The 21,337-nt window shown below is 35.1% G+C and overlaps 1 protein-coding gene across 2 annotated transcripts in view; it reads left to right on the top strand.

Moving 5' to 3' along the window:
* Positions 1 to 21,337, top strand: part of PPP3CA (protein phosphatase 3 catalytic subunit alpha) — a 295,408-nt gene that overhangs the window by 258,839 nt on the left and 15,232 nt on the right. For both annotated transcript variants that reach the window (XM_081046328.1, XM_081046329.1), the window contains exons 10-11: positions 839 to 913; positions 20,456 to 20,540. In XM_081046328.1, coding sequence (XP_080902454.1) covers positions 839 to 913; positions 20,456 to 20,540 — 160 coding nt within the window. The remainder of the gene's footprint in view (positions 1 to 838; positions 914 to 20,455; positions 20,541 to 21,337) is intronic.

Genomic DNA, 21,337 nt, shown 5'->3' with positions numbered 1-21,337 from the left:
TATCTTCAATTTTAGAAGAACATTGATTTTAAAAAGTAACTCTTGAAAAAATAGTGGACAAGCTTCTTTTCACAGTCAGGATAGAACCCAACCTAACTTCTCAAAATGTTAAATGTAGAGTGCACGTCAGTATAAAAGTGATGTAATACGAATTATCTGTGCATAACACTTTTATGTAATCCTTTCATAATCTATATGCTCAACCAAATTTCTTATAAAATTTACATAAACTTTATTTTTAAAGCCTTTTTGAAATTAAAATGAAACACCATTTATATAAAAGCATTCAGCTTTTTAAATTAGTATTCTCAGAGTGACTTCAAACATGTTAGTTTATCAATCAACAAATTTTATTAAATACAAAACCACATGACTACCACTGTGTTAGGTTCTCCGGGGAATTAAAAATAAAATAAAAAAGAGACATCCAGTATTTACTTAGTCGCTGCTGAGCAGAAGTGTATAATCTGGTCTAGATCTAGCAGCATCATTGTACAAATGTATTAAAATTCAAAAGGAACCATTTCACCTTCATAGATTTACATATACTCACATCCACATCTTTGATTTGTTCATTGTCTATTGACCTATAACTCGTAAACGTTACCATTAGGTTTCATAGGCACCAGCTAATAATTTTGTCAACATAGCGTCTACAAAGAATTTCAAAACCTGTTATCTTTTATGATCTGGATTTTATAGATGCTACTTTGCAGGAGATTCTATGTACAAACTAGGTAAGAAATGTTATTACTAAGCTTGCTCGTTAACAATTCCAGAGTAATAAATAAGGTTACAACAGAAAATATGAACTTCTTGTTCTTTTTTTCCTTTTTAGTGACTGAGATGCTGGTAAATGTCCTCAACATCTGCTCAGATGATGAACTAGGATCGGAAGAAGATGGATTTGATGGTAAGAAGCTTGAGCATTTATGCTAATGCTATTACTATGGTGTCTCATAGATAACCCTAAGGATAAATTTCTAAGATTTGGGTTATATTTAAGTTATAACATACTATTGAGAATGAAAGATATTATTATAATTTCTATTTGCTTTGAAGAAATATACAAGACAAAAACCATGAGAGAATTTTCCCGTTTCCCAGAAAACATTGTTGAAGTAGTGAACTAACTATTTTAATAACCATCTTTCAGGACCTGACAATTGCTAAGTGACTTCTTTTTGGCTCCTTGATAAAAACTGTCATCATTCTAGCAGATGTTACCATTCACTGAGTAACTTTTGAAAGTGCCTTTTAGTGAGATTGTTCCAGTTAATTATTCAAATGTTGATGTCTATGATAAAAGAAAATATTTATACATTGATATATTGATATTTATATCAATCCAAATATTTTTTTCATATCTGTAATAGTAAGTAATGAATAAGCTGTGAGATTTTTTATTGTTATTTTAAGATAACTATTTGGTATTCAGTTACCCTCAAAGAGTACATTTTCTCTATAAGAACAGATTTATGAGCTTAAATATGGAGAGGAAAAAATTACTCTGGGTCTTACAAAAGTACCACCAAATCAATGAAAACTATGGAAAAATGTAGAGGAGGGAAGTGCAAGAACATACTCTACTTCCATAATATTAGTAAGTACCTACTCTGTGTAGGACTCGCAGGATTCCAGCATGCTTTAAAGGCCTATGATTTGATGAAGTTGCAGTTTGGTTAGAGAGACTGATGTATAAACAGATAACATCAATAAAATAAGACAAATTATAAAACACAGGGTGAAAGAGACATGGGAAACTAGACATTGTGGCAAATTTAAATTGATAACATTTTTACCTTTAAGCTGCACTTAGGTAAAATGAAAAGAGAATGTGGCTCCTTTGAAAGTTAGTATCTGAATAGCATTATTTAATGTTACATCTATAAATGCAAAATACCTAATGCTGCAAGCAAAAGTAAAATAAAAGTACCCATACACTTATATAAATAGAGGCCTTAGACTTAGGTAAATTTAAACTTCACAATTATTCCTACCATCTTGTTTTTCTCCCTTCTGTACCTTCTCTTGTCTTCATTACTTGTCTCCATATGCTATTTTTTAGTCATGTATCACATTGCAAGGGCATGTACAATATAAGGAAGGACGGGGGGGGGAAATTATATATATATATATATATATACGTATATATAAACGTATGTATATACATATATATATGTGTGTGTGTGTGTATATATATATTTACTAGATTAGAATTAGCTAAAGAATAGTTGTAAGAACTTAAGTAAATATGTTAATACATTTTGACATATTCAGAAGATTAATGGATATATTATTCTTTATCAAGAGTCTAGATGTTTCATGTGTTATAACTACAATTTGCTACTGTTAACTTTTCCAAGGATAGTGATATTTAAAAGATAATATTTTCATAATGGCAGAGACTTATTTCCTAAAAGAAGAATACTGACTGGTGGAAACTAAATCTTAAAAGTCAACATTTTTGAATAGATGCCTTTTACTACAGTTTGCAACTGTTAACTTTTCCAAGGATAGTGATATTTAAAAGATAATATTTTCATAATGGCAGAGACTTATTTCCTAAAAGAATACTGACTGGTGGAAACTAAATCTTAAAAGTCAACATTTTTCAATAGATGCCTTTTATTATATTCCTTTTATTTCTCAAAAGAAAGATTAATTAGCATTAATACAATGATACTCTTCAGCTAATAAACCTCTATTGTAGTCATGTTCATTGGCCAATAATCATAGACAATATAATACAAATACAACATTGTACGGAATAACTAGACCTACATAGGTTTATAATTATACACTAATCCATTCGCTCAGCAAATATATATTGAGCACCTACTATGTGTCAGGTACTGTAGCCAAAAATGCCTGCACATTTCAACAACACAGGTGTTTGCTGCACAGTTAAACATTACCAAGACTCAGTGTTTACTTAGCTGAGAGTGAGTTCTCTCTACCGACCCAGTCACTTACATGAAAGGATATATTTTAAGACTTGACTCTGCTTTAAAATAATTACTTGCAATCAATGTACTCTGCTCATCAGCAGTTACTTTCAAGCCTATTAATGCATTTACCATGACACAAAAACTATGGATTTCTTCAAAGGTGCTTAAAGAACAACTTATAAAGCTTCCCAGAACTCTCTCTCTTCGGGACTACAATTTATTGAAGTTCCTTTTGTTTTCCTTCCTTCCTTCCTTCCTTCCTTCCTTCCTTCCTTCCTTCCTTCCTTCCTTCCTTCCTTCCTTCCTTCCTTCCTTCCTTCCTTTTGTGTGTGTATGTGTGTGTAATACCATTTTGTTTTCAATCTTAGAATAAGTTTCCCATCCTCACACCCTGTCCCTCCTGCATGCAGCCTGCAGAGTCTGTGTGTCTGGGCGTTGGCCCTCTGCTTGGCCTATCAGGCTCCCAGGCTTATTGACTGCAGAGGTGAAAGTAGGAATCAGAAGATATCAAAGGACTTAATTAAAGCTCTTCCTTAAATTGCTACTTATTCTAAGGGGGAGGGTCATCTCTTCATGAGTCTTTATCAGGCCCCTCTCAATATTTTTCTCCATATCCCATGTAAACTGAAAAGCCAAAGGTAATAATGGTGACATTACAATCCATGACTATCTTTTTATCATATCGAGTTGACTTCTTAGTGTCTATAAAATCTATAGAAAATAGGGATTCTTCTCATTTCCCTGAGGAATAAAAGGTATGGGATTAAATTTGCTTCTTTGCCTTCAGTTTCTGTCAGCTCCCTTTCCCCATTTAATGGGGATGACCAAAGCTAACATTTATGTTAGGCGTCATTCTAAGTCATTTGTAAGTATTAACTCTTTACTAATTTTACCTTTTTCACCAACAAAAATCTATAAAGTTTATAATTATTAACTGTTATCTGTTTTAAATATATATAAATATATACATTTACTAGGTGATTTATATTATTTCTAATCCTCAAATCGACCTGTTGATATTGGTACTGGGATTATCCCCGTTTAACATGAAGCAATTGAGACAAGATGAGGTGACATTAAAGCCTTAGGTCACATAGCTAGTGAAATAATAGAGCCTGATGCAAACTGATGTCTGCCTGGTTCTCAGACTCTTGAACTTTCCACCACCTGTGACAACAGAGCTTGAAATCTTTTCTTTGAAACAGCATGATCTTTTCTTTTTTTTTTAACAAAACAACATTGATAACTAAATATACTTTAGTTTGTTCTGTTAAATATACTGTAAAATAAACGAATAGATTCTTTGCACTATTATTTGGCCATAAGACTCAAATAAACTGCAACTAAAACAGTTTCATTGTCTTTCATTAACTGTAGTTTTATTCCAAGAAGTTATAGCTGTTTCATGAGGTTAAACATTTTGTTGTATGTGAGCCGACAAAAAGTCCTCTGGCTCACCTAAGCTACTGATGGGTAGAAATCACGTCATGAATATCTTCTCTTTAGCTTCTGCCATACAAAATAAAGGAATTTGATAGCCTATCTAGAAAAAAGTTGCTGTTTTCAATTGGTCTGTGGTTCTTTTATATTGAAAATAAAATACAGAACTTCTGTTATCTTGTAAAGTTTTGAAGCAGTTTAATGCCAATGAATGTCTTTTGAGGATCTAATATGTATTGAATGGGTCTTTGCTTCCTGTTTCCACTTCTGATTTTGTATATTAAAATGATAGTCTGGTTTCAATTTGAGGTTGGTATTTGCCAGAACGTTTTAGAGAATGTATCTCATTTGGTAGTTGAGTCTCATTAATGAAGAGGACTCGTTTCACTAATCAAGGATTAGTAAGTGATCCCAAAGTAGGGGGAAGAGCTGACAGAAATCAAGCGATCTGCCTCCCACAGGTTCCTTTAACGTTCATTATTATAACAAGGACGTCTGGAGCAGCAGTAAGCATTAGAAACCTAATGGCATTTTCATGAGTTAGAAATATTTAACTTTATTTGAAACTTTCTTGTAAGTCCCAAAATCTTAGACTCTGAGGTCACTTATATGTATATATACATGTATATATATGTGTGTGTATGTGTATATATATATATATATATATTATACAAATTATGTGTGAGGCTATGATATGTGATAAGTCTGGCTAACAAGAATGAATGGTGGAGGTGAAACTGAAATCCTATAGACTAAGAAAGGAAAGAAAAAATAGGAATACATTTCAAGCTAAATATAGTTTCAGGCTGCACTGGGAAGACTGATACTAAATTAGAATTTATGTCTCTGCTTTCATCTAAAGAGCAAACCGCATGGTGGAACTCTTCTCCTTTCTCCTCATCTTTGCCTTATCCTAACGTTAACCACAGAGGAGTTACTGAATATGGGAATAGAAAAGTTTTTTTGCATGCCTTTAAGAAACCATGACAATCGTGTGCAAGAAAATTATCTCCCATCATCTGCTTTGAATTATCAGATAATTTTCGTATCTAATGTCAGGGGTTCCAGAGTGTCTCCCCCACTTTTTTCTGTCTAGCTTTAAAAAGTCATATGGAACTTTTAAAAGTGCAAAGTTGAGAAGTAATGGGACTGACATGGCATCTTATCGGTCCTTGAGGAATAATACCTCTTTAGGGGTTTGGTTGTATTCTTTTTCTATCAAAACTGTAATAATTTGCCATGTTGAGTTTTGAAATGAATTTCATCTTTAAAATTTCCCTCTGCTTTGTGCATCTGGCAGCATATATACTAAGAGCCATTAGTTTAGAGCTCTCCTGTGGCTGTAAATTATTGTCATTTCTGAGCAACTTTTTTGAGCATTCTATATTTCAGGTTCCCAATCTGGAAGAAAAAAAAATGTATGTCCTATAATAATTGACAGTTTGGGGAGAAAACATCAAATTTTAATATAAAATAATAGAAAGAAATGTTTAAATATACCAAAAAAAGAGCTCTGAGGATCACGGGGACAATATGATTCTTGTTCTGTCAACACTGGAGAATAACCTGAAGTTGTTAAGCAGAGGAGTCACATAATAAAAGCAGTATTTGAAAAAAATCAAAATACTTTTTCCAAGCTTAGAAAAATGCTTGGACAAATGAACAAAGAATGAGGGGGATATAATTTAGGAACTCAATAAAATATTTGCAAGTTGAGGTGACTTGCAGTGATAATGTAAAGAATAAAATTTTAAAAGGAGCTATTAAAATTAATCAAAGAGCTGTCCAAGACTTAGAGCCATGGAATCAATGGGGCAAAGGAAGCAAACAAAAGTTGCTTTGGATGGTTCAAACCTAGGTGCCTCAGAGGATGAGAACATTTATGGAAAAACGCATCTGTTTCAGGAGAAAGATGAGTTCTGTTACAGACATGAGTTTGAGTGAAAGTGACACACATAACTCTGGAACTATCCAAGCAGGATTTGGATGGAAATGGAGTCCTGGAAATTGGGAACAAAGTCTGGGCTTATGACAGAGGCTTGGAATTAAAAGCCACAATTGAATCTATTAAAAAAGAAATAGGCCTCCAAAGTTGCTGATGTGGAAGGAAAATCAGAAAATTGAGGACTGATTCTTAAAATTAATCCTTCTTGATGAGCATGGAGAAGAAAGATAAAACAGTAATGTAAAAAGAAGGAGTAGTCAAGGAGAGAGAGCATAAGAACTAGGATCATGTTAGCAGTTCAGGCAGCAGTTGTTTAAAAATATGTGCACTAAATGCAGAAAAATTACTGTGCCATATACGTCTGGCCAGAAAATAAAATAATAGGACATAACTTTGGTTGTCAGATATTAGATTGAGAGGAGGCAAAGAGCAAATTTTATTTTATTTTTATAATAGCTGGAAAAGAAAATTGAAATTGTTGGAAAAGGGCCAAAAAAAAATGTATCTCAATCTAAACAGCATGTTACATTTCTGTTTTATTTTATATGTTATATTTTTGTTTTTATGTAAAATACTCCTGGAATGTCTTTTTCTGTGACTTAGTGGCAGACAAACTGTGGTCTCTGCCTTCAGTGAGCTGAAAGTCTATTGCAACAAGAGTCTATTGCAACATATTTACCAATTGTAAATATGCTAAGTAGTCTTACAGAGGATTTAGAGAGTTGGGAGAAGGAGCATGAATTGGGATGAAATAGTTGATAACTAAAGAGGGAGACAGAGAGGACATCTTTCTTATCCTCTTCTACTTCTGACATGGGAAAGAAAAATACTTTGTGTATTATATTGCTTTAGGAATTATGGCCATGTGAGAAATCCATATCATTTTGCTAGGAAATTATATGCAAAGATGGGTATCAGCGTACCAGTTTTAAGTTAAGAGTATCTTTTTCTAATAACTGAGTTTGTGTGATGTGATTGGAGAAAGGAAAAGGAAGATATTTATAAAAGAAAGTTTATTCATTTTGTAAGAGGCTGTACATTTCTGTGTAATTTCGTAGGCTTTTGTTAATTATCTTCCTGTTTATTGTTAATTTTATTCAATTAATATCTCAGTTTATAATTTAGAAGGTAAATTATTTTTGTCACTATAAATGTATCCTTTGTATTCTGTACTCTTTATAGTACAGGTAACTGCTTTTTTCATCATGGTTATACCATAAAAAAGGAAAAGTTATATCCAGTATATCATTAAAACTGAAACATGTCCAAAAACTGCATGGGCATTTACGAGGTAGTGGGGAATACATTCCCATTTTATTTATGGCTATTGATGTTTTAGAGCCTTGACTATCAAACAAGAAGTTTCATCATTAGCCACCATATTATAATCAGTATCATCCAGTCTGGCTTATCATATTTGATTACAATAATTAAAATCCTTTTAAGTTTCTAATTAAAATGACACAGTAACACAGACATTAAAAGTATTGTTTTTGTTTTGTTTTTCTTCATATTATACTACCATGATTTTGCACTAATGTATTTCTTTATTACCTGGCATAGTTTTCACATTGGATAAAAATGCAGACTTTGCAGAACATACTAAACATTAAAAAACAGCTGTATCCCTGTTATAGCTAACTTGTTGGATAATGGGATAAGGTTCACCATTGGCTAGAATATTATGCTCTCAGCAAAATAGTATTCTAAAAAAATACTTTAGCTTTTACCCTGTGTTTCCTGAGACACATGTATTATACATATATATATAATATTTTCACATAGTTTTAAAAATCATTGATATTTATAGCACTTGAGCCTTCCTTCAGTTAATGGTGACATTGGTCAACTTACATTAAACATTAGCTATTGCATATCTAAGCATACACTTCAATTAAATGTATTTATGGAATTTATTTGAGAAGGAAATCCATGTTGCATAATAAGAAGTAAAATAAGCATGCCCTCTATAAACCTTAATGTAGTTTTTATTTGAAAGGCATTGAAGCAGAGCGCTCTCTTTCTTTAATGAAAGCAAAGATTTTGTGGATATGTGTGTCTCTGTATTTTAGTAAAATATCACTTGTCACCAAAAAAGTTGAGGTAACTGGCATGTGAAAGACGCATTCTTCACAGAGGGAACTATAGTGGATAATGTCAGCTTGCTGAAAATTGATGCCATAAGAAAATTAGATATATTTTTCATATGCTTCTGGTGGAGCTTTCATGATTCTTTTTACACTAAAGCATTTTATAGGTCCAAATTCTCAATCTGAAGATTTACCGTTACGAGAATAATTAATAACTGATTGAACAACTGCAGACAGATTTGTTATTATGAGTTCAAAGTTTGTAAAGCATTCGCTTTTGAGTAATTGAGCTCTGATGACAGGTTTAAAGGCTATATGAAAAAGTTTAATAAATGCTCAGAAAACCTAGATTTTAAAAATATTTTTTATAGATAGTCTGTTTTCACTCTTCTAAACATTGTTTATTCTTTTGTCTTTATTCTTAACTCATAAGAAGCTATAAAACTTTTCTCCCAGTTTTTCTCAGAACTCTATAGAAATAGAAAACTTGATTCTGTTGATCAGCGCATCTTTTGAGGTGGTCCTTTTTTTTTTTTTTCTTAAAGCAAAATCAGCCACATCCTGGCCGCTAGCATTCACCCCTAGTGAATTTGCCATCATCAGGGGTCCAGCCTTTAGCCTGATGGGCACCAAACATGAATGAGGCCCCACTTTAGACAGCTTGATAGTAATGAAGATCACACAATCAATCTTTTAATTTACAGTGAGAAATGTAGCTGTTAGAAGAACTGGAATACCTATGTCTCCCCAAGTACTGTCTTCTTAATAATAATAGCAAACATTTTTGAGTACTTACCAAAGGTCTGTGCTAAGTGGTTTAGCAGGTAGCACAGTACTTGGCATGTATGCGTGTTGGATGTTGAGAATGAATGAACACTTTACTTATTTAACGCTTCCACCCACTTCTGAAGTCAGCCCGCCACTGTACTGAATCCTGGCTCTGGGTCATCACTTTCTAGCTGTTGACCTTAGGCAAACAGTTTACCTTTTCTATTTGCATTATTTGAAAAAATAATGCAAATAAAGCACCTAGAACATTCCTCATTTTATAGATGGGGAAGGTGAGCCTTAAAGAAGCTTAGTAATTTGCCCAGGGTAGCACGCAGCTGCTAAGTGGGGGAGCTGGCGCCCGAAGGTAAGTCTTTTACTCCAGAGGCAAGTTCTTCACCACTGTCCTGCTCTGCCTTGCATATGCTGATTTATTCATGTCTGAAAAGAACTGGATGAGCCAGGTATTATGATCTGAAGCCTTGCAGTAGGACCAGAGCACTCGCAGGCCGTTGGCCCCTGGACAGAGCTTCCCTAGACATTTCACGTTTGCCTCCACATCTCTGCTTTACTGTATCCCTAGAGCTGACCAATACAGTTTTGATTGGCATGTCCCTTTCTTCTGATAAGATAATAATTTGTTTAAGGGATGTTAAAGTCTCATGACCTGGGAACCATCCGGAGTCGTCAAGGTGCCTGTGCACTGATCACTGGCCAAAAAGTAATGCCCATTTCCCCATTTTTCCTTCTTGGGTAAAACCTCACTGCATCCCCCACTTAGTGACAAAACACCCAGGTCTTCCACAGCATCAGAAGATCTTTGGGTGACTGTTTCAGATCAGTGCAATACATGCCAGTGCTTCGGCCATCCTCTGCTGTCACAAGAAGGAGCTGTAGTTCTTTCAATTTGCTTTTTCATTGTGCTGTTAACTGGTACTCAGTTAACTTTCTATCTAAGGTATGTAATACATGGGACAATCAAACATAATTTACTATACTTGTCTATTTTTACCTTCAATTTGAATAATTTCAGAGAAAGCATTTAAATATTCTAGTATTTAATGCATTTATAAATGAGTCCACAATTAAGTTCTAGTCTAAATGCATTTTTACAGCACTTAGCATGTATGCACAATTAGGTCCTTAATAATACCTTTTTTTAACTGTTACATCCTCATCTATATCCAGAATAATTCTTGATAAATTAACTATCCAGGTACTATGATTGTTACTCATTTAGACAATGACTCTACATTATTAACTTGACATTTGTTATTTTATTCCATTTTCCTTTTATTGTCAATTTATAAAACTGATATGCTTCTATCATGAAAAGAGGTCCATCAAAGTGGGATTTCATGTGCTATTGGTTTCTTTTTTTAGTAAAAATAACAAATTGAAGTGTCCTTTGTAAGGCATGGACTATGTGATAGTTTCTTGAAAAATCAAGGGAAGCTTCCTATCTACTTTAAAGTCTTTAATTTCCACCCAAATTATTGTTATGCTTGCTTATAGTTGATTTCTGCAGCTCTACTGAAGGAAGAGTCATTGAGCATATGAAACACAGTGTCTCAGAAAACAAAAGTCCGTGGGATCAATTAGAGCTTGTCAATAAAAGTAACTTTTAAATAAATAGAAAGATAATTAAATAAAGACTTTTTTTTTTAACATTTGGGTGTAGTCTATACATTTTTGAGACTTCTGTGCAAAGATTCAGTCATATTTTATGACATGAGAAGTGCGAAAAAAAAAACAGTCTGGGCTATAGTGGCCTTCCTTAAAAATCCATTACACATGAGAGACTTAAATATATATGTATATATCTTATGTTGCTTCCAAAATGGGATATAAGACAGAATAGCCTTATGCCAAATATTACACCATTGTAGTTTCTATTACATGCTGAGATTTTAGTGGAGCTAAAAAACATATGGAAGAAATTCAGAATATATGGTTTGGAGTGATTTGGAATGAGTAGCCATTATGTCCCAATTTTATCACTTACGGATATGTAATATAGTCGAATTAGAATCGAAATTAGAAAGGCATTCCAAACATTTTAGGTTGTAATCCTCAAAAAAAGATTAATTTGTACAGGGATTTTAAAGTTGTCTTATCCTGAAAGTGGTTTCCTCTGCCTAGCAGAGTAACTTATGTAAGCATACATACAACTATTTTGTGAGGGCCAGCACCTAACAACCTTTTTGGACTAGATTTAACCAGCACTGACCTTTGTGCCCGAATATTTGTATTACTGGGCTTCCCAAAGACATTTCAAGAAGAGTTGTAAGGGAATCCATTTGAACATCTTCAGCTTCCTTATGTCCTCTTTCCTAACAGGGATCAGCCTGGGGACTCCCGTGAGCGGGAGGCCTAATCGCAGCTGCTTCTTTCTCACCTCCTCCTTCTCAATTGCCCTTTTCCCATTTTAACAGAAGGCAAAGGTCTCCCTAGAGATAATCACTATGAACATGACTTTGAGATGTTTACTACTAGAGTACTAAACAAAGAGATGCTGGAAAAACTCTGAATCTAGGAAGTCTCCTTAATCAAGGCACTATAACCTCGCTTTTCTCCCCATCATTAAGGGATACCATCCAATAAAATTTTACTTCTGTGCTTTTAAAATATTTACAAACATTTAGCATATTATTTGTCCTATCTAGCTCAATTACGTACAGCTAATAATTGTAATCCTGATTACAAAGGAATATTAAACATATAGAGCTTTATTGTGTTAGGAAAGTTTTAAAAATACATTTAAATTTCTAAACATTTTTCACAGCTAAGTACAATGAGGTGATAAAAATATTTTAAAGTAGAAATATATAATTACCATAAAATCAGGCAAATTGAAAGAAAAAACAATTTCAAAAGAGCTAATGTAAAATTTCTAAATATCAATGAATGTCTTGTTCATGGATTTTTTTTCTTTAAAAGGATGATGGGATGAACGTGCTATGATACTTATAGGCCATTGGGACAAAAACCATTATACTCATTTTAAAATAACAATATATGCAATATTCTAGTTTTTACAACTATTTAAGCTTGGAGATGGGAATAGTATTCTTTGGCGGATACTCTGCAGATGCATAAGTAAGAAATGTAAAGACAAGTTTTAATGTCAGCCTGTCGGAGTAGACACTGTTACTCAGTGTTTATGATGCTGTCCCTAGATGCAGGACTCAAGTGCTTGATGGTCTAGAAAAATGTAGTGAAGCACTCGTCACACTCAGAGTCATGGGCAAAACTGGATACAGGTCTGAATAGCTTCTGGATAGCCCCACTTTGTTGGGATATAGAAGCTCAAGATTTATTATTGTTAAAGAAGGTCAGGGAAAGAAAAGATAAAAAGATAAGGTTTAGGGATTATGTAGCACAGAGTTTAGCCCCATAGTTTTATAGGGGCCAAATTGAATCATGTGTTCTCCTAAATAAGAGTCTGTATACTCATAATTTTATCATCGTCCAAGGTTTTTAGAGGCACCTGATATCATATTCCTCCTTTTCATTATATTTTGTATTTCAAAGGTGCTGATTTTGGATTAAGCCCAACCAATTTTTTCTTTAATCTTAACACAACAATGATATTTCTTATCTCAATACCTCATGCTTTGTTCCATCAATAGCCTTTATTCAAATTCAGTAATTGCTCTAACAAAAAAAAAAATCTGGTGGCACATCTAATAATAGCAAAAGATTTCAGGCCAATATAATAATAGAAAACAACTTAAAAACAATAACAATTTTTAAAAGCAGGCTGCTCACATTCAAATAATAGGAAAACATTTCTTATATTTGAGTATAAATTTTTTATGGAGCTGGTCATCTTCACTTCTTACAGTTGTAAAAAGGTATTGAAATCAATTAGAATCTGTTGGATTGAGATTATAAAACAAAATTTTACCAGTCCAGTTTTCTCTTGGGACTGATTGCAAGTCTGGGGTGAATGTAACTTCACCAAAGAGCTTTTCTTCATTGCCTCCTCCAACAAGCTTTTGCAATTCCCATGTATATCATGGAGAATGGAAGGGATGGAGAGACTGCTCTTCCCAAAGCTCCTATCTCTTTTCCCTCAAAACCAAGCTCTTCCAAGTAGGTTTATTTTTTGGAATTTTATTATGAAATGTTTCAAACACATATGGAAGTTGAAAGAATTGTGTAGTGGATACTCATCACTTTCTACGATTAACATTTGACTATATTTGCTTTGTCACTTATCTGTCTCTCTGCCTATCCATCATTTTAACTTTTTTTTTGTTTTCTTTTTGGGGGGTGAGTGACAAAGTAAGTTCTGTTTATCTCTATTATGTTTATGCTAATGTCTAAGCTCTTATTTTATTGTACTACTATGCTAAAGCCTTTACAGTTTAGCCCTGGGCATCTCTTGCTTCTCTTCTCACCCTACTCTCACCCTAAGGTACCCAAACTGCAGACTTCTCACCCATCATCTGAACATAACATGGATCATTGTGGCCTCCAACATGTTTGAGAATTCTCTTCCTTATGTGGAGAATACCCATTCTCCCTACTCTTTGACTCTTACATATCTCTCAAGATCCTTCAACTCTCATCATTTCGGTGAACACTTTTTCCCCATGCCTCCAGGCAATTAGCACGGCTTTCCAGTGGTGTGCTGTTAAATTTAAACAATCTGTTTGGGGGAGGAAGGGAGAATGGCCCTGGTTGATAGCATTTGCAGATTTCCATAGTATACATTCTTTTCCCTACAGCTGATTTCAGGCTACGTGGTGGAGTTAAGAGCTGCACTTAGTGTACCTGCACTAGCTGGCAGAGCTCTAGCACACCACTGCTGCTTCCTGTCTAACGTTCGGCACAGCCCAGTGTGGTCGTTCACATAATCTCCCAAAGCAAAGACCATGCTTTATTCGTATTTCTGTTGGTAGCAGTTAGTTCATGGCAGGCTATATAGGATAGGATTCACAAGAATACTTGATTGATTTGGGTAATAAATTGTATCCTATATAGCACCTTTTACACACGCCTAATTGAGATTAAAATGAGCAATTTATAGTAGGAACTGTGGGCCAGATGACAGAGCCCACATCTCTAATGTGCAGCAGATATCCCACGAGGTAAGAATCCCTTTTCACTCCACATGTAGGCCCTCAACACGTGTGGTGCTGCTCCAGTTTCCCAGTTCCCTTCAGAGGCTTAAATCACCTTGTGGGGATGTAGCACTCAGCAGGCCATTTGGCATAGATGCCTTTACAACTTCATGAGAAATCAGCAAGGTACTAAGTTAAGGTCGAGAAGGACATATGTTAAAAGCAAATCTTTAAAGATTCTCTTGATCTCCCCTTTGAGAAAAAATGTGCAGGGTTGCCTAGATTCTGGAAATAGTAACATGATTCCCCAGGCATAAAGAATACTAGAGCTTAAAAGTTGAAGAGCAAGAGAGGCCCCCAAAAGAAGGAATAATTATTTCAATGGAAACACACAGTGAAATTTTACTTAAAATCACTACATTTTTTTTAACATTTAAATAGTGCCTTTCAGTTTTGGACTTTCAAGTTGAAAATAAGTGATTGTATCTTTTCAATGAAAAATGGTTACCACAGTTTTAACGTAAAAGGTATTTTACGTGCCTTATTTATTTATTTTTAAAGATTTTTATTAAAATATAGGTAACATACAGTATATTATTTTCAGGTATACACAATAGCTATTCAACATTTATATACCTGAAGAAGTCCCTCTAAGATTCCTTGTAATTCTGGTTTGGTGGTGATGAACTCCTTTACCTTATTCTTGTCTGGGAAGCTCTTTATCTATCCTTTGATTCTAAATGTTAGCTGCTGGGTAGAGTAATCTTGGTTGTAGGTCCTTGTTTTTCATCACATTGAATATTTCTTGCCAGTCCCTTCTGGCCTGCAATGTTTCTGTTGAGAAATCAGCTGACAGTCTTATGGGAGCTCCCTTGTGGGTAACTAACTGCTTTTCTCTTGCGGCTTGTAAGATTCACTCTTTTTTCTTTAAGCTTTGACATTCTAGTTATGATGTGTCTTGGTGTGGGCCTATTTGGGTTCATCTTGTTTGGGACTCTGTGCGTCCTGGGCTTGTATATTTATTTTTTTCCCCAGGTTAGGGAAGTGTTTTGTTATTATTTCTTCAAATAGGTTTTCAGTTCCTTGTTCTTCTTTTCTCTTTCTATGCAAATGTTGCAAATGTTGGTACACTTGATTTTGTCCCAATGGCCCCTTAAACTATCCTCATTTTGGAGGGTTCTTTTTATTTTTGCTGTTCTATTTGAGAGTTTTATGCTACCTTATCTTCTAAATCACTGATTCAGACCTCTGCTTCATCTAGTCTACTGGTGATTCCCTCTAATGTATTCTTCATTTCAGTTATTGTATTCTTTATTTCTGAATGGTTCTTTTTTATGTCTTCTATCTCCATTTTTATTCCTATCTCTTTGTTGAAGTTCTCCCTGAGTTCGTTGAGCATCCTTATAGCCAGTGTTTTGAACTCAACACCTGGTAAATTGCTTGTCTCCATTTTGTTTAGTTCTTTTTCTGGAGCTTTATTCTGTTCTTTTATTTGGAACATGTTTCTTTGTCTCCCCATTTTGGCTGCTACCCTGTGTTTGTTTCTATGTATTAGGTAAGGCTGCTATGTCTCCCGGTCTTAGTAGAGTAGCCTTATGTAGTAGGTGTGCTGTGGGGGTCAGTGATGCAATTCCTGGTCACCTGAGCCAGATAGTCCAGGTGCATTCCTTGTTTGGGTTGTGTGTGCCCTCCTGTTGTAGTTGAGCCTTGGTTGCTATTTGCACATCAATGGGAGAAATTGATACATGGAATGCCTGGTTGTGAGGACTGGCCCATGACTACAGTGGTGGAGCTGTTGTGCTGGGGCTGGCCCTCCAGAGCAGGATTTGCTTTAGCAGGGTTCTGATGCCTGTCCAGAATGCCCTATTGGTGTGTCATCTCTATAGATAGCTGTGCGATTCTCTGGATGCGTCTGAAGCTGGCCACTGGGTGTGCCAGCCCCAGAACCTCCTGGGAAGGGCCCCACCACAGACCAAAGTTAGCCGCAGCTTGTGCCCTATCAGGAGCCACCTGGCATGAGCCACAAAGCATTCCATAGATGTCCAATTCCCATGCTAGGTTTGGAGGTGCCTTGAGAGGCCAAGCCATGAACTGAGCCTGGCTGTTGCTAGTGCCAGGCTTAGGGCTGCTCGGCCAGAGGTGTGGGACCTGACGAAGGCAGATGCTGCTTGTTTTAGTTTTGTGTACCTTTGAGGAATTCTAGGAAAGTCTGCAGCATAAGCCAAGGCAGGATATTTGTATGGAAAAGCCACTGAAAGTGATTTGGGTGGGCCAGAAAGTTGGGTGGAGCTGGGTCTTAGGGAATCAGGTCAAAGGAACAGTTAGCCAGGTTGATGGAGACTCAGATATGGTGGCCGCCTGTGTCTGCATGCTGGGAGGAGGGAGGTCTCAACAAAGAAACAATGGCTTCCACCAACTCCTCTCTCTGGGAGAAAGCTGCCCTTCCATCCCTCATCCTGAAGCCAGAAACTCAGTTCTTCCCACATATGTCCCTGACACCTTTTGATTTGCTGCCTCAGCGCTGGAGCTTAGAGCAAGTGATTCCATCAGTGAGTACGTCCAGGTGCAGGCCCTTTAAGTGGAGTGCCTGGGACTGCAGCCGCCCTCATCTCACTGAGCCACAATCTCTGCTGGTTTTCACAGCCAGAATTTATGGGGACTTCTCTCCCCGTCTCTGGAAGCCTGGGCCGGGGAGCCTAGTGTGGGGCTGGTACCCCTCACTTTTCCGCAGGGGACCTCCACAGCTGAGCTATCCCTCCTGATTTTTAATGGTCACACCAGGTGTGGGAGCATCCTTTTCTGCATCTCTACCCTTTGTACCAGTCTCAAGGTGGCTTCTTCTGTATGTCTTTAGGTGTAGGACTTCTATTCAGCTAGACTTCAGATGATTCTCAATGATGGTTGTTCTGTAGTTTAGTTGTAATTTTGATATGGTCCTCAGAAGAGGTAAGCACAGCATTTACCTACCCTGCCACTTTGACCAGATCCTCTGCTTTCATTATTTAATATCCTGAATTTTAATCTGAGCTACTGTGATATATTTCCACAACTTAAACAGAGCAAGTACCAAGAGTGTTGAATATGACATTATATTTGCATACTGCAGCTAGTAAAATTCTGAAAAACACACATTTTTCCTCGATCTTTCTATTGATTTATGGATTATGAGGACTTGCAGTGGAACATAAGTATTCAAAAAAGAGTTTTAATGATCTTTGGAAAACAGCAAAACCAAAAATAGCAAATAAGAAATATACAAGAACCTTTATATTTGAACTTCACTCTATCCTGCTGTTGTTCAGCTCCTTTAAGTTCAATTACATATTCAGACATTTTATTTGAATATTTTAAATTTTTGTCAGGTTATAAGTGTGTAGTATTAGTTTAATTTCAATTTTGATTATTTGGAAAATATTGAAGATACTCACTAGGATAAAACTTTGAGACATTAGTTTTTAATGTCTCTTCCTACAGTTTATGATTATGTTATTTGACTTTTTGAGTAAGTATATTCCAATTTTATAAAAATGGTAGTAAAACCTCTTATTTACATGGAATATTGAGAAATTTTAAGAGACAACATTTCCTCCTTAAGAACAGTACTATAATATGCGGTGAATCACCATTGTTGGGAGTACAACTATGAATACATGAAGTAGAATATCTGTTATACACACTCCAGTAAGTCATTTGGTCTGAAAAAAATAAGATATGATAAACCAGCTCTGACTATCAAAACGTTCATTTTACATTTAAAATTTAATCTTTATTTGAGCATTTTCTGAACATCAGCTAATACTGATGATCTTGGAAGAACAGCTCTACATAATTTATTTCCTTCCCCTTCCAACATAGGGTCTTGCTTTTTTTGTTCTGGTTGTGGTTTTTACAAGTCCTTTATTGAAAATTTTCAGGGAGATTATCCTTTTTATGTATTTTTCATTTTATTTTATATTTCCCCCTTCTCATTTCTCTTAAACATATACAATTTATTTCTAGACATTTAACTACTCCTTCTTGCTACTTTTTTTGTTGAACTTCTAAATATAGTCAGGATTTTTGGAGCTCTCCTACACTTTCCATTCTTTGTGTCTATTAGATGGATTTTACAATCTGACCATACTGTTTGCTCTAGAGGGTCAGAATCTTTTCCCTCACTTAGCACATCATGGCTTGAGTGGAGTGGGCCGGTCACACTGGGGAATATTAAACATAGAATACTAATAACACAATGTTAGACTAAAAGCAACATTTAACTGAATAACTGGAAATATATATGTATAGGAAAACCACTATTAGGAGACTAATTTCCATTCCAGTTTTATTTTCCCCCTAACAAATGTCTTTTAGTAATCTCTTGATCATAAATTATCTAAAATCCAAGCACAGAAATGTCAGACTTTTAGATGGTCTCAGGCCAGGATTTATTGTATAAAGAATCTTAATTACAAAACATAGATAATGTTTCTAAAATCTCAGAATAAAGTTTGAGGCAAGGATCCTAGACCCACTCCCCTTTTCCCCTCCAGTGTTCCAGCCAGTAGAGTATAATTCTAGGAACCAATAGTGAATGAAAATCCGTGTTTTCCACTTGATCATCAGAAAGACTGGATTGGAGAATGGCTTTCTCCCATATAGATTTAAGCATACTCTGCTCATTTGCAGGCAGAATAGCTGGCGATGATGATAATAAGTCCTGCTAATCAGATGTGTTGGGAGATAACTGCCATGGTGTGATTGCCACAAGAGAGAAAGAAATGGGCAAAATATGGGTTGTTTGAGGGCATTCATGTCAGAGCGAAGGTCAGAGGAAGCCAGCTCACTGGTACACACCTTCTGGGGAATACCGATAGGCAGGTGAAATGGGTGTGCATTAGTATAGCCTCTGACAAATTAATGCACTCAGGAGAAGATAGTGGCCCTTTATGTTTTGACTTATTTGGGGTAGAGAAAAAAGCAGTGGCCTATCCTCCAGCCATTTCAAAATGGTATGAGAGTGCTGGTGTGAGTTTTCTTTCTTGTAGAAATGTGAGGGTGGTGATTAATTGTTTGACCCAGTCAAACAATGAAAAAGATTCCAAGTCATATTCTTAGAAGCCCTCTAAGGGAAACAGGAGACTCTTTCCTTCCAAAAAGGTCAGAAAGCTTGTTATTATCATGGATTAAAAGACAAAACTTACACCAGTTACCATCTAGAGACTACATACAATCTTTGAACAAATTTTGTGACTTAAACTGTTGAGTCGGATAAAGAACATTTCTGATATTATCTGAAAATAATGTTTTGGTTTATTTCTATCAGTGGCAGTAGAATTAGAAAGACAATCTGCTTGTGTTAACACTTTCTATAAAATCTCATATAATGTGTAAAAACGACAATTTATTCCTGTTACCTTGGATTATAAAAATCTTAGGAAGAAAGGTGTGTCTCTGTGATTTGCACTTTTCCAAACATGCCTTCAGAAGAAACTGTTTATAGTGACCATCACCTATATAGATTGGTTTGTTTTTTTTAATTTGGAAAATGTAATAAGTAATGAAATGTGTAATTTCCTTATACAAGTACTAAACTACAAACCATGTATCACCATCTCTCACTAGATTCAGTTTAGTAGTTTTCTGCTTTTTCCTCTAGAACTTGCAAACCAACCAAAATATGAAAAAGTATCAGATGCTAAAACAAATGTTTTATGGCCATTAAATAGTATAGACAATATTCCAGGGAGCATAGCTATTTGAGACTCCCTAGTTTGATCACTTTGAGGGAAAACTTTTGAAAAATCATTTCCTAAAGTCCTCTTCCCAGCATGGAGACAGGAAATGAGTAGAAGATCCTGGTGACTCACTTTATTTTTCCTGCCAATGCACGTTCTCTTTATATAAACAGAAGAGAAGGGAACTCAACTAGAAGAGAAGGGTAGGAACCTGCCCTGTCTGCTCAGGGATTTTTCAGTTAACTCTTTACCTACCTACTGTTGGAAATCTCAAAAGTTACTCTTTGGCATTTCTGGGACCTGTCAAGAATCACATCTAAATATTGCATAGGTTTTCAAATTGATTTATAGGTAAATCCTCTTGGTGGCGGGGTGACATTGGTTTTGTTTCCTACAGTCTATTATACGTGGAAACTTGTAAACGAATTAGTTATATAAAAAGTCACTGACTAGTCAACTCTGTTTTACAATATAGGAGCCACAGCTGCAGCCCGGAAGGAGGTGATAAGGAACAAGATCCGAGCAATTGGCAAAATGGCCAGAGTGTTCTCGGTTCTCAGGTGGGATCATTTTTCCTCTATTTCTGTTTTGAATTCGATTATGTGTGTCATTTAATTAATATGTTAATACTTTAATCTAATGATTTAAGTATTGTACTAGAAGACATTTGTTTTACCGTAATTTTTTTCCTTTTACATGAAATTGTCAGTTCCTCACTGTTTCAGTCAAAATGAAATACACTGAATTATTTCTATAGAGAAAGCCTCTAAACGGTTTCACATTTTATCCTTCTGTTTGCTGCTGGACTTTATTTATTTCACAATAGGTTGAACATGTGAAATAGGAAAACTATTATAACTTTTTTTTTTATTTTTCATTCTGGCTCTGTGGTAAAAGATGAGTTTATTATGTGCATTTCATAGATTTCTGGGAAATGAACATCAACCATAAAGCTTGTTCATGTGAATCTATAGTATTCTAATAAATCACTGAGAAAAAAAAGTTGTTCAATGTTTTAATTCCCATATAGAAATTATGTTTTAAATAGACCATGAATTATGTTATTATTAAGCCTGGATTTAGAAAACAGGAATTTTCTTGAAGAGAATTAACTATATTTTACTTAAATTTAATGATTTAATCTTGGGTAATGCAAAGTAACTATATTTCTCTTCCAAAAATTAGTTTAAAATATGTATGTTTATATGTGAGGAGTATATGTAGTCAATTCATAATTACACGTTAAAAATAATAAATAGGAAAATCTTGGGAAATAGTCCATCTACATATTTCATATAATTTCATAACCTAATTTTTGCCAAATTTTTGCCTCAAGTCTTTCTCATAGAGTAACTAC

This window comes from Rhinolophus hipposideros (genome assembly GCF_964194185.1).
Source record: "Rhinolophus hipposideros genome assembly, chromosome: 1".
NCBI classification, from domain to species: Eukaryota; Metazoa; Chordata; class Mammalia; order Chiroptera; family Rhinolophidae; genus Rhinolophus; species Rhinolophus hipposideros.
The sequence above is the reverse complement of the archived record's forward strand: the minus strand, read 5'-3'. Positions and strand labels throughout refer to the sequence as shown.